This window comes from Chiroxiphia lanceolata, chromosome 2, assembly GCF_009829145.1.
Source record: "Chiroxiphia lanceolata isolate bChiLan1 chromosome 2, bChiLan1.pri, whole genome shotgun sequence".
Classification (NCBI taxonomy): Eukaryota; Metazoa; Chordata; class Aves; order Passeriformes; family Pipridae; genus Chiroxiphia; species Chiroxiphia lanceolata.
Genome location: NC_045638.1, coordinates 103305284 through 103319836, shown reverse-complemented (window position 1 = coordinate 103319836; position 14553 = coordinate 103305284). Strand labels below are relative to the sequence as shown.

The following is a 14553-nucleotide window of genomic DNA, read 5'->3' as shown; positions in this document are numbered from 1 at the left end:
TTAAAAATCTTCAAAACCTTGAGGCGTCCAACGGCAAGAAAAAGGAGCCTAAAACAATGAACACAGAATGACAAAGGCAAAATTCTGAAGGTTGGTCAGGAAATTAACAAAAGATACAAAAGGAAACTTGCACACAAAATTAAGAAGACATAAACAAGAAAAGAAGCTTCAGAAATTGGGTGCTTGCTCTTACAATTTTAGGTGGTCATCCAGAGCTCAACACTTGTTATTTGAAGTATCTACCATGCTAAATAAAGTAAGAATTCATGTATCTCATTTAAACAGAATATTAAATTTAGGTAAGCAGCTCTTCAGGTTTTACCATTTCCCTTCTTATTAATCAGCTTTATACTTTTAGCTCTCATATTTTAGCTGAAATCATAATTAAACCATAATTTAGTTCTCGTCACTTAAAAATTTGGCACACCCAGTCTGAAAAAAAAAAAGGTTACATTAATCCAGTTCTTAAAAGGCAAGAAAGGAAAAAACAGAGCTGCAAAGCTAAGTTTTGACATATAAGTGCTGTACACATTAAGAGTGGATAAAGATTTGTTCTTATTCCACAGAAGACCCTTGTGTTAATGCAGCAACAAAGCACTACATATTCTAGAATAGGATATGTTTGTTCTACAAACAGTTCTCACAGAAGTTCCTCTTACAGATGGTAAAACAAGAGCATTTTAATTATATAAAATTCAGAGAACAAGATTTTCCTTATTTTGACCTTACAGCACCCATGATTGTTCATTTTTAAACATGCTGAGGATCTCTAGAAGTCAGAACAAGCAATATATCACACTATAAACCCAACTGCCATCTGGGAAACATGTTAATTCACTTTTCTTAGGGAAGTTAACACTGCTCTTACAGCTTAAGTGCCACAGAAGCAACAGCTGGACGTGGTTTTCCTACCTCTAAGCCAAGGAAAGCCTGGACGCTGTTTGTTCTATCCAGACAGTCCAGGCAGTTGGTTCTGACAGTACCACTCTGGGATCTGTGCCAAGGACAATGGGAGACAGAGAGAGAAAACAACTGAAATAACTCATTTAACACATTATCTCCTCAACAAAGACAGGGACATGAAGACCTGAATCAGGACAATAAATCAGGGTATTGTTAGTTCGTGCCTGGAATAGAAGGTGAGCTCCCAAGAGCAGCACTGCTCACTGTACACAACATTTTCTGCAAATAACATTTCTGCTTCAGTTTTTTGCAATCCTCCTTGCTTGCTTGGTTAAAGTGTTATGCACGATTAGGTTTCCCTTTCCAATAATTCAGCTAACATACTTCCCAAGAATCTCAGAGGGAAATAATTTTTGTTAAAACAAAAATGAGAAAAATATAGAGAGACACTTCTTGGTTCTGTTTAAATAAACTAAAAGTAAGAAGAATTTGTGGTAAAACTAAAGCCAATTTCAATCACTCATTACTTTCTCTTTCCTCCCCAATTAAAAATGAAAAATAAGCCTTTCCCCCCAAAACCACGAGGGAGATTTGAGGCCCTCAGGCCCTCAGAACTGCTCTGCTTTCTTTGGGAGAAGACCAGTAATTCCTGCTGGAAAGCTCTTAAAAGGATTATGTCAGGCAACATCCATGCTTGTTTGGCCAGGAGTACAAAATTCCTACGACTCTCCCAATGCCACCCACTTATTCCTTACTTCTGTCATTCTCACTACACACTTCGCCCAATGAAGTCAGTAAGGTTTCAGCACATTGGCTTGGAGATCTAACCATAAACCAGACAAAGTTTGGAAGAACTCTCTCCAGGATTTTTTTTTTTTGCATTACTATCTCCACATTTGACCTGAAATACAAAAAAAGCCTGACATTCCCCAAAGGAGATGGTCCATGAACTCACAAACATTAGTACTGTGTCTTTCATTAATGCAATTTTTGAAGTCATTACAAGCCACGGCCTATTTGGCTTTTAGCCTGTTGTCAGTCTTTTTGATGTGTGATTATTTGAATCTCCATCCCAATCCAAAGTGTCACACCGCTTTGAAAGCTTTTTGGAGTACAGTCAGTGACATTTTGAGCAGCAGATGGGGACTTGAGCACCCTCCAACTCAATCTAATCCTATTAAGGCCTACTAAACCCTGTCCTTGGGGGATTTAATCTCACAGCCAGGCCAGAGCACAGAGTAGCACTGGAACTCTCTTCTCCTCTCCCACTGCACGATGTGCAATTGCCTCATCACTCAGCAACTCTCTTTCTCAGGGAGAACCTCATGTGGAAAGGAGAAGAGCAGGAATGCTGCCTGTTTCCAGCCCTACTCCCCTTCTGTTGAGACAAGCACGGTCTTTGCTCCAGGAATAAGGACAGAAGTATAGAGCAGGACAGAAATCAGGCATCTCACTCCCTCTTTGAGAGAAAGGAACCACTCAAATGGGGAACCCAGGTGCAAACAGATTCAGAAAAGGACTGCACTGAACACGAACTTTTACAGCACACAGAAAATGGTGCGTTCCGTCACTGAGGGAAATACAGAGAACGTTATACTGGAACACGGAAAAACATTCATTCTTTAATCTGGTAAGAAAAATGACAATTGACCATTTTGACTAAATCATGAGGTCAAAGGCCTGAAATTAATTCTTGTCCCTTCACAGAGATCTTCTACGAAGATTTTTAGAGCATACTCAGAATGCGAAAAAATTTTAATGGGAGTAAAATAGGTGACTCATAATTCAGCTGTTAAGCATCATCTTGGACACAATAAAAACCACCATAACAGAAGTTACTTTTTTTCCCTTAATTTTTGTCTTTTATCTTCTTGCTAAGGGGTGAAATCCACCCCAGCAACACAATTTGAGGAAATATATAGAAGTTATACACACAAACCTTTTCACTTCCTTTCCATCAAAATAAAAAAATCCACACTCCAAGAACTTCTGGACTTGAGGTTTAAGCACACTGTGCAGTTTTTCTGCCTTTCCACCTTTAACCATCTGATGATAGTCGAAGTTCACCATTTTGATATCAGCTGAATGTTCAGATGCTTTCAAATGGCTCTGGTATTGTAAAAAGAGAATAAAAACTTATAAATATACCAGTATCTGAACATAGAGTAGTAGGAGCTAAACAAGAGGCTAAAAATGTTTTAAAGGCTGTTTTATTAGTCATCTTGTCTATTACATGCTTTCTCTTAGGTAAAACTTCCCCTAATATTCAATGAAAAATCCTGAAGTGCTCACACAGTGTTTGTTGGCAAAGCGTTGGGCACCTGGGAACGCTGCTGTCTCCTGCCAGGAGAGCTGGATGCAGCAAATATCCCACTGAATGCCCTAAGTTATTCTACCACTACAGTACAAAGGGAATAGGAAAAAGGGAGAGGGAAATAACAGATGGCTATTGACATGTTCTCTGGCTTCAGACAGAACTCCTCAAACTGTCAGTATTTACGGACTGTACCATGACAGTTATTTTTAACCCAACCAGTGGGAATTAATGGAAGTGGTCACTTATAGTTAACATCTTCTGAAAAAACATTTCCTTTTAATCATGAAGCAGCTTTCATGTTTAAATTGATAATTAATTTGTGATTTTTAAAAAATGTTAAGGAACAGATCCATTAATTCCAAGAGAAATATATTTGAAAGGAACATCACAGTATTAAATATCATAAAGTATAATTTTATAGTGTAAAAAAATTTACATTTTTAAACAAATATGAAAATTACTGAAAATTCCTCAACGTTATGTTGCTGTTATAATTTTTCAGCACAGTAACCAATCTGAACAGAATCAAGCACAAATTGTACAGAGAGCTCTTAATTTATTTCACATTATGTATCTTAAGCAGCACTGTTATGATAAATCAAATTTGAACTCCCAGTGGTAGTTGCTCCAGAGCACAGCATTCCTGGTTTGGTTTTCAAAGGCTGTATAAAAGCTTCATTGCAAACCAGCAAACTCCAAGGATATGCACAGTGAGAGAACTGTCACACTCACCTGAAAAGCTTTGCTGAGCATGTGCTCCCCTTCTTTTGCCCCAAGTAAATTTACAATAATTTGCTTGCCATATAAATTTTTAAGAGTTTGGAAATGCCTGTTAACAGAAGAAAAATTCCAGAGTCATCTTCTGGCATGCAGAAAATGAACAGGAACACCTGCAACACCGACTGAGATGCTGCAAAATATTTCATTATAAATTTAATTCACACTTTCCAACAAAGCACTCGAAGGCGTAAGCGATCCTCAGTGAGTTCCTCATTTTGCTGAATCCCACATTTTTATAGACAAAGCCTCCTGTTTGAAATAATACATCCCATGTCTGTGATGCAGCATTTATCAGAGATCTGTAGTGCGTTACCAAAAATATAAGATGTTCTTTCACCTGTCAAAAGCTGGTGCATTCGCCTCGAAACCCCGTGACATTCTGACACGATGGGACCCCACCTATGACATGAAAATTACATTAAATTATTTGTCTTGGTTTGAGTAAAAGGCATGTAAATGTTTCATCAGTTCTATTACAAAATGCTGATACGTCTGAAGAACCTGGAGTCCCTGTGAGGTATGAGCTCTTTTTAACTTTTCCTGTAAAAATTGTGTCACAGCAGTAGCTGCTGAATCAGTTCCTCTTTCTAGAAAACTTGGATGAAATTATATTACAGTAACTCTTGATCCTTATTGACTTCTTGAAAAGACTTCTCCTCAAGAACAATTCAGAAGAAAACAGCCTCTTTGGATGCCCTTAGACAACCTAATTAAAACAGGAAAACCTGAGAACTTCAAAGAGAAAACACCTAAAGAGTAACGGACATTCAAAATGTGTGCAGAGCAGCATTCAGAGACTTGAGAGAAGCGGGCTGAGTGAGTCACACCACAGCATCAACTCGCTCCCAAAGAATCACCTCATCCTGAAAGGGAACTGTGCAGAAGAACCCAAAGGCTACTGTATTCGTGTATTTTTAAACATGTTAGGAATTACTTTTATAATTAAATGTATCTCCTGTTTACCTGCAGGCCTGGTTGTTCCCAAAATAAGGGAACAGATCCTCGAATCTGTATGAAAGATGACACAGAGTCATCTAAATATATCACCTGTTAAGGAAAAAAAAAAAAGCATAGTGTTAATAGTGATCACAGTGTAATCTTTTAGATTTCTTAGCTTTAACTAAACATGGAGTAAATAAAATATTTTTACATATTACATATTCCACTAAAAGAAGCTAAAACATTTATTGTGTTCCCTAGGCTTTTCTCTCTGCCCCTCTGAATAATTCCTAAGAGAAATGGTGGCACTCTCATGCTCCCTCGCAGGATCATAATTCACACAATGTGTTGGGAAATACAGCGGGCTTTTATTATTTGGGCCTGAGTAACTCCTGTGCCACGAGTAAGAGGTTTTAAACAACTCAGTAAGACTTTCAGCTCAGGAGGCTCAAGGGAAGCACAGCCACCCACAGCAGTTCAGCTCATGGATAACAGCTTCTTAAGCTACTGCAACCCAGGCTCCTGTGTGCCCTTACCCTAAGCTACACTAAAAACTAAGATCATTGAATTATGTAACCTACTTAGACGCCTTATTTAGCACCAAAGGAACTATTCCAATATCTGTTGGTTACCGGCTTGACTTGTGATCTGTCGATTTAGAGTAAAAATCACACCACACACGTGCTAACACTGGCTTTGTCAGCCAAGCAATGTGCACTGGAGCTTAACATACCTGCTCTGTTTCAACAAAATTAGCAACGTGACCATCATCATTTGTTCCCCGGACGTTAAATCTGGTGCCAGCCCGTTCACAGCTTAGTCGTGAAATGAGACAAGCCTTTGCCTGCTTGTGAGCTGCATAAATTGTCCTTATCTCCACTCCTCCACACATGAGACGTAGCAGCCAGTCATCACAGTTCACACCATAGTGCTTCAGATGTAAATGCAGCGACTGGTTCCTATCAGGGACAAAATAATCATGAAATAACTGGGAGGAAATAAAATCCAGATCAAACTGTTAAGCCCGCTACTAACTCCTTACATTTTACACCTACTACCACAAATAAGAAATGGAAAGTAAACATGCTATAGTTTTGTGATATAGCTCTATTTTAAATATACCTGAAATAGCAAAGTTTACATGAGAACAGCTTAAACATTTGCACAATAAGAATATGGAGTGAAGCTATGAATTTTACTGACCTTAAAAAATAACCCTTATAGTCCCTGTTCATCACTCAGTAAAAACCAACACTCAAAGTTTGTTTACACTTCTCTGCTCAGCCTTGCTTTGAGAAGCCAAACATTATAGACTCTGGAAAAAGCAAGCCAGAATTCCAATGACAGGGTTACTTTTTGTGGTGGATAAAGCACCATTCAGTTTCACGTCACCACAAAATAAAGCTAGAGGAAAAATTCTTGTCAATATACATTGATTATTTCCACTATATGTCATCATATCACATCACTTCCCAGACAGGCTTCCAGGAATACATACACAGCCACTTGATTCTCAAATTTCTGTAAATATAAATTTCAGGGTTAAGTGTTGAGAGACACTGCAGAGACAAACAGCAAGGTTCCTACAAGTCCTATAAACCTACATCAAGGGAGTAGTGTTTCTGAAGACCTGAGCTTATTTTCTGTCTTAATACACATATTTTGTCTTATACTTCACTCTGATCAGATTCCTCCACCTGACTGAAACAGTGGCAAAGAGTAAAGAAGCATTGGTTCATATGCCAGAGTTGGTTTGGTGTCTCATATTTTGGACCAAAGAGGGGGGAGGATGTAGCTTTTCAGGTGTTCTAACAGGATGCTGCCAAGTCTTCAGTGCCCTTTCAAGGTTCATGGACACAGACCATTTTTAACAAAAGCTGAAGAGAAGGGAGCAGAATTTCTGCCATGACCATGTGTGTATTTCCAGCATTATTCAAGCTGCTTATCGGCAGGAAAAGCAGCATTCCTTTTACTAAAAATCCTCTGTGTGAAAACCTATACTTTATTCAAAAGTACCCAGTAAAAGGATAGCAAGTTCAGCAGCCAAGCAAAGTGCACTTTGTAGCAGAGCCTACCTGCTGTGTCAACAAAATCAGCAATATCAGTGTGCTGTGAAATAAAACTTTTGAAGTGCTTTCATACGTTGGAAACCCACTCGGAAACTATATATAAACACCATGCCATTTTAGAATCCAGAATGCTCAAAAATAGGATCTTTTTTCATTTAAGGTTTCATTACCACATTTGTTTAAAAAAGCTGACACACTTGATGAAGAATTATGAGGAACTAAAGCTGAAACACAACATCACGACAACTGTTAAGATCAAAGTATAATATCAGCAGTGAAAATCTGTGTCTTCCCATTAAGAAACTCCAAGTGGCCATGGAAACATCCTATCATTAGTAACATACTTATGCCCTTAGAGTTAAGGTAATGCTATTCTATCTCACCAAGATTTGCGGGAAAAAGGTGTACCTGTGAGAGCTGGGAAAGACAAGGATAAAAACTTCTGTAGAAGGATTCATTACTCTAATGCCTGCTGAAACAACTACGAACTCACCAGAAAAACCTGTTGTCAGTGGTGTGCTCCTGCATGCTGCGGTGAGCACTGAGGCTCAGGTCTAGACTGACACCAGTAGCAGACCAGGCAAAATAGAAGTTTCCTGAGTTCAAGACTTTGCGCACTTCCGAAATACGATCCTCGTCTGTCGGGTCAACTCGCAGTGACACAAACTCCGTGGAAGTGACTCGGAACACCTCGGAGTCCTGAATCTTTCCCACAGACATGCACCCTGTGACTAGAACCAGGTAATGTAACAGTGTGTCTCCTGTAAAACAAGAAAAGGCACAGGTAAGAGAATGGGTCTCAGTGGAGTGGGGTGTGGTTGCATTTACATGCTCAAAGGCACACAGACAACCCATTTGCCTGAAAAAAGTACAAAAAGAACCAATACCAAGAACATGTTCCCAAGTTCTACAGAAGAGAAGGAAATACAAACAAGTGAAACTATGCTGCAAAGAACAAGGATTGCGAAAAGGGAAGTTATTTTTGTCCCCTCCCTCATTTCTGGGAGTGCTCCAAAGTTGTAAGTTACTCCACCAAATACAAAAAGCAAAACAAACAAATAGAAACAAACGAGCCCAGTTCCTGTTACAAAGATTCAGTTTTACAGGAGCAGCATAGCTTTCTTTCCCAAATGAAAAACTGAAGTTTTACATATTTGACTCACCAAGGTTTAATCTTAGCACACCCAAGAGTCCATATGCATCCATGACTTTGGAGTAGGTATTCTTGATTGTGTCTTTTTCTGCAGAAGCTGTGGAGAGAAAACATAAGATATGATGATGTAAAAGCCCCTACACTGTGACAGGGAGAAGGAGCCACTCCAAAACGAAAATCCAAGGGATTACAAAAGCAGAGCTTACGTGACACTTCTGGAAAGAAATCAAAATGTATGACCATATGGCACTTCATAATGGAAAAGGAAGATCTCATGACAAAGTACAATCATGCTATGTTTTTAAGCAAATTGTAAAAACTCCAAGTGATATTAAAGGAGAATGTTGGCATTTTTTTACAGCATCATCTCTTAATATAAAAAGAATCTACAACACAGGCAATTAAGATCCATGAGAATGCCCTCCTCTCAGGCACATGGTGTGACTCTTGGTGATGATTCCTGTGCAGGGCTGAGGGCTGGAGTCAATAAGCCTTCTGAGTCTCTTCCATATCATATTCTGTGATTCTGTCATTCCATAAATGCTGCTTTTTTCATTAAAAAATTATCTTTTTTCTCCAACTATTAAAACCCTGATGTGGCAGCATTATCTCCAAAGAACTAAACAAGATTATCCAAAGTGCATTTTAACTTTTTTTAGATATACTCCAAGAAAAGCAAAACTCTGGTAGGTCCACAAAAAAATGGTGATTAAAAGAAATATCTCAGATTAAGAAAACACAGTTTTCACAGTTAGTTTTGAAAAAACACCCTGTAATATTTTAGAAGAAATTAAAGTACATCTGCCATTACTCACCCTGAAGTTAATGTAACACTTTAGCCCTTTAATCAGCACTCAAAAAGCTAGGCCCACAAGCTTGGCAGCAGAGCCAGGTGAGAGATGCTGCAAAGCAGCAGGATCCAGCTTTGGCAGTGGATCTACAGGGATCAAGATTTCTGGGTCACCAATGACCAGCACTGTCTCCTTCTCAGAAATTATCTGCTTTTCACTTTGACACTAAAAAAGTCAGAATTTGACCTAAAGAGCCAATCAAAGTGCCTACTGCCCTGGCTTTGTGCTATGCCCTCTCTCACATTAGCTATATGTTATTTAGAATAAAAAAAGCTGTATTTTATCTAGAATTGCTCTTCCTAATGACTATTCCCTAAGCTCAGCATAGCCCTGCCTGTGCACAAGCCTATCCCTTCTGTTCAAATATCTGCCAGTTCTCTTAATCAAAGTGAATCAGAAAATCCAATAGAGATGAAACAATTATTTAACTGCAGTTTGAAATCTAACCCTATTCAATGTTTTATTACATGGATTTTTAAGAAGTTTCTTCACCTATTTGCACTGACACCCTGTATTCCTGTAATACAGATGCTAAAGATAAGAGAGTTACAGCAGCATGAGGATTTGTTTCCAAAATCCTCTCCCAGAATAAGTGTTAAGAACCTGCAGCCAATCTAAACACATTTTGTCAGCATCATCAAATCATGTTTTTCTTAACCAGAAGACCACCAGGCTGGAAAGAACTTCTAAACTTCAAAAGCTGGTTCTTTCAAACTGTTTTTCAGCAAGGGTTTAGTGATATCAATGTACTCTTCTAGAAAACTCAGCTTTGGTAACCAGAGAGCTGCCACATTCTTCCTCCACATTTCAAATTGTTAATGTAAGATGAGGTTTAGTTTCAAACTTCTTGCAGGATTTTTCTTAAAGGTGCCTGCCAGTATTAAATGACATTTCAGAACAATGGCCTTCCTGTCTAGGATGGATTTATTCTCTTTTTCCATTGCAGAGAATGCCGGTTATCCTTGCTAAGCCTTAATAAGTAAATTAAGTAACATGCGCTTTGCAAACTCAGAACAACTAAAAAAGGCCACCTCAACAAAGCACCAAAGAGTTGCAAAAACAAATAAATGGAAATAGAAAAACTTACTGTGACCAGTCAATTATTATTTTCTTAACAAAGGGCCCAAGGACCAACCAAAAGCATTTCCCATGATGTTTTTCAGTGACATTGGACTTAATTCAGTGTGCATTCAGCAAAGCTTTTCCACAGCAACCATACAAGTATTTCTATCTGGCATTGCCTGCACTTTTCCCTTTTTTCTTTTAAGGCCAAAATTCACATGGGAAAACGTGAAATGGGTTCCCCTTCATCCATCTTGCCCTGGCCCCTGCTTGCCCACCCCCAGGCTCCTGCTTTTGGGGCAATGCACAACAAGGAACTTCCCACCATCAGGAGTGTTACAACATCAAGAAAAAGCATTTGAGATTTCTGAAAACCAAGATGAAATCAGGAAGAAGACACAGCTCCACCACACTCCTCCCCATCCTCTTCCATTTGAACTGGGACAGCCTCCCAAGGGACCCTGCACAGCTGCCTCAATAGACCAAAGTCTGGTCTCCAGAAGCCCAAGGCAGTTCTACTGACCCTCTCCTTACTTGTCCAAGAATTGAAAACTCTTTATCTTTTCACAATTGTTATTTAGCAATACCAAAAAACCAAAACAAACCAACACTGATCTCCACAAAATCACAACACTTTTGATGTGGTTTTCAAGTCAAATTGCAATGCATTCTTGTAGAAATCCAGCAAGCCCCATTTGCAGTGTCACAGAAAAAGAGAAAAATAATTTCAAGTCAATATTTATTAAAAATTAACAAGTCACAGTATTTTTAAATGTGCATTGTTATAATCACACCTTACAAATCACGGACTCATTAAAGGTAACTAATTCAATTATTTTAAAGGCAATATGTCAGCCCTCCCAGTCTTACACAAATGGAACCTCATCAACAATCCTGTCTTTAGGATAACTTGGTTCAACATGTATTCTGCTTAATTCCTGATTAGAAATTAGTTTTGCAATTTTAATGACTATAAAGCCCAGATCACATTAAAAGTTACCATGTAGGCTTTCTATATTTATGTTCTCGGTGAGTTCACAGACTGCCATGACCACACATGTTCAGTTAGTGGCTACAACCTCCATCTAGAATATAAGACTGAGCTGGGAACAAAGACACAATATGCAGTTCCTTCAGGCACAAGACTCCTCATTTACATTAGACAAGAAAAAGTTCATGCTACAGTCACTTCAAAAAGTTTAAAATCTAAAAAACTTACGAACTATTCTTACATAGTTTAATTTTGTGCTTTAAGACTGAAGTTTTCAAGTTTTTTCAAATTAGGATGGTTAAACTTTCACGATTTAAATTAAAGCTAACACTTGAATATTACCACATAGGTGACATTAAAATCAGAGTGGAGTCACCACTTTCATTTATAAATTAACCATCTGAAGAACCATTTCATTACTTTTGCTACACCTCTTTTATCGACATGTTGCTGGTACTGGGTCAGCTCAAGATACTGCAGTCTGAGGGGATCCTGCCAACTTGCTTCTCAAGGCCTGGTAAAAGCACTTGGATTTAAATGTGTGGGAGAATTTTTGTTTCAAGAAGTGTTACGAGTAGCAGTGCTAACCATGAACACCAGACGCCTGCTGCACACAGGTTACTACAGCTCTTCTCCAGCCCCACAGAAAGCTCGGGGTGGGCACAGTGCCTCCTCCTGCTCACACCTGTCCTGCTCTCAACTCTACCACAGGACTGGAGTCCAAGGATGTGCACGATGCTCCTGCTCTCTCCACTCAGTGTTTTCCCAGATGACAGAACATTCTCCTTTATGCCTGGCAGGCGACAGGAGTAAAGGCAGCTTCCCACTCCTTTTGGGATGACTCATCAGCAGGGACAGGGAGAGAGAACACACTCCTACCCAGTCAATGAAATCTTTACAGGTAATATCTTATTAAGAGTCCTACTTCAAGGAATAAACATACTGTCTATTTCATATGGCAAATTAGAAAAATAGATCTATGACATCCTCCCACTCAATTCTAAACAAATCAGCAGTGAGGGTGCTGACATTTAAACCCAAGTGCTCTCACCAGGCCTTGAGAAACAAACTGGGCACGATCCCCCTCAGACTGCAGTACCTCAGGCTAAGGATACAGTACTAGGAGTGTGTGGATAAAAGAGGGGTTGAATGTAGAAAGGCACGTAAAGTATTGCCCAACTGTTTTGGCCACAGCTGATCCACACAGGGCACTTCGAGCAGAAGCGTGGCTTGGGCTGCTCCCACATTAAGACAATAATTACACAACCACCTCTGAACTATCCACCTCAATCCTCTTCCTGGCTTCCCTCTCACTTTGTTGACTGGAACAACAGCACATAGAGCACTCACTGAAAATCACCCATCATCTGAGCTGTGCAGCATCTCATACCCAGGCCTAACTAAATCCTCTGAATCATCATCTTGCAGTGCCTCACTGAGTGCACAGCGGATGAAGGTTAACGCAGTTATCCTTCCCTCAGCAAAATGACAGATGTGCTTCCTTTGAGATGACATTTAAAGGATCAGTAAGCTTTCAGTCCTTTCTCTTAGCCCATTTCAAAGCCAAATTTCTATACGTGGATATTCCAGGAGGTACAGTTCACTAAGGCCCTCAGAACTGAGACACAGAATCAGTTTCAATGGCAAACTGCATTTCACTAGGTTGTGCACATATTATACATTCTACATACTGGTAATAACTATGGTCAGGTATAAGGCTGACCACTTTATTTAATTTCCAGTATTTATTAAAATATTTGCAAAAGTGCCTTACAGTTTGAGATCAGTATTGTCAATTTTTTGTAGTTTAAAAAGGGTTGGCACCATCAGCAAAACCCACAAGTTTTTAGCAGTTTAAAGTGATGCTGTTATGGATTTAAATTGATATATGCTTGATTGGACTATTTTTCTGTCTATTCACACAGATTTTACAAACATACAGGAAATCTTCCCCAAGGAGCAGTTTCTCATTACTTTGTCTTTTATTTGTGCCAATAGCTGGAAGTTTGGTTACAGACTGGAATCTTCTGGCTGGGTTCTGTGGCACGGCAAGAGAGATGGAGAAGTAGCAATTTATAAATCTTTCCTGAGCACTAATAATTGTACTCATTTAAATAAGTATTAAAAAGAAATGATACCAGACAGGAACAGTAAACAGAAAAAGAAGAAAAAAAAAAATCCTGAGCTGAGGAACTCCTGAGCTTTTTCTGCTGTCAGTTTAAGATTGTCATCTTCCAACCACTAGCAAAAGTTTCAGTACCTAAAGAATTTAGGGAATTAAACACAAATTAAACAGAGAGAATTAAAGCAAAATGCCACTGCTAAGTATTCACTGGGAGACTGTGCCCATGTACCAGACAGAAAAAAAGTAAGCAGCTTCCTGATTAAGGTTACTGAAAACAATATTCAGAGTAACTACTTCCAGCTGAATATGAACGTTTGCTATGCTGTAACCTACCAATTAGAATTTCAAGGACAACATTTTACAGATTAATAACATCCTATCACTAAGTACAGAACAAAAGAGGAAAGAGGATTTCAAGCTTCCTTCAGGTCCTGCTTTCTCGATTTGGTAACAAACTGAGGCACAGAAGAGTACAGGACCTTGGAAATCATTTTTAATTTTTGGGGAAGAAAGTTTATCCAGGTGCCTGCAGTGTATCCCAGCATAAAAAGCAACTGACTTACTGCCCTTTTTGAGCATAACTTCCAGGAATAAATAATTTTTCATGCACTGGCCCTTAGGCAGCTTAAGCATGCTCCCCAGTTACTAAATACATGCTAAAATAACATTTTCCACAAATCTTCAAAGCACTTTAGTGCTTGCACTAACCCTGTTCAGTGGCTTTATGGCTGGACACTTACTCCCAATCCACACCACACAATGCCTTGCCTTGCCAATATATTCTTAAATATATAGTAAGAAGAAACTGTATCAGAAAAAAAAAAGAATCTAATTACAAAACCAGGAGAAAAGCACCCCTTGTTCTTCACCTAGACCATCATACAGTCACAGCTACCACGCCAATCACTGCCAGGCCTCTAACAGGCACTGGCTAAAGAGAAAACTACCTCCATGGTATGAAAGCTTTCTACAAAAGAGTCAAAACCAAGCTTAGAAACCCTGTGCAACCAAGTGCTCTGACTTCCTGAAGAATTCTAACCAAACGATATTTTAAAACTCTATGTATAGGCTTCATGGTTCTCATCTGCACTTCTCAGTATCCTCCAAAAAAAAAGGGGGGAGGGGGAAGAATTTAAGGGAAATATTTCATACATTTATCACTTAAAACATGTAAAAATAACTTTGCAATGCAAGACACCTTGCTCCAAATATTACTCATTTTATTACAAGACAAATCAATACAGAGTCTCAAGATGGGTTAAAAACACAGGGACAAAATAAAGCTAAAAGTAAAAAAAAAATCAAAAATTATATAAAATGAGATCAAAACAAACTACAATGATGTAACATTTAAGAATATAGA

The 14553-nt window shown here is 38.8% G+C and overlaps 1 protein-coding gene across 18 annotated transcripts in view; it reads right to left on the bottom strand.

Moving 5' to 3' along the window:
- The window catches only part of SYNJ1 (synaptojanin 1), a 54786-nt gene that overhangs the window by 33311 nt on the left and 6922 nt on the right, over window positions 1-14553 (bottom strand). For all 18 annotated transcript variants that reach the window (XM_032678503.1, XM_032678509.1, XM_032678505.1 and 15 more), the window contains exons 3-10: window positions 8172-8258; window positions 7502-7769; window positions 5673-5898; window positions 4964-5047; window positions 4338-4399; window positions 3953-4049; window positions 2843-3012; window positions 913-994 (exon numbers count right to left, since the gene is read on the bottom strand). In XM_032678503.1, coding sequence (XP_032534394.1) covers window positions 913-994; window positions 2843-3012; window positions 3953-4049; window positions 4338-4399; window positions 4964-5047; window positions 5673-5898; window positions 7502-7769; window positions 8172-8258 — 1076 coding nt within the window. The remainder of the gene's footprint in view (window positions 1-912; window positions 995-2842; window positions 3013-3952; window positions 4050-4337; window positions 4400-4963; window positions 5048-5672; window positions 5899-7501; window positions 7770-8171; window positions 8259-14553) is intronic.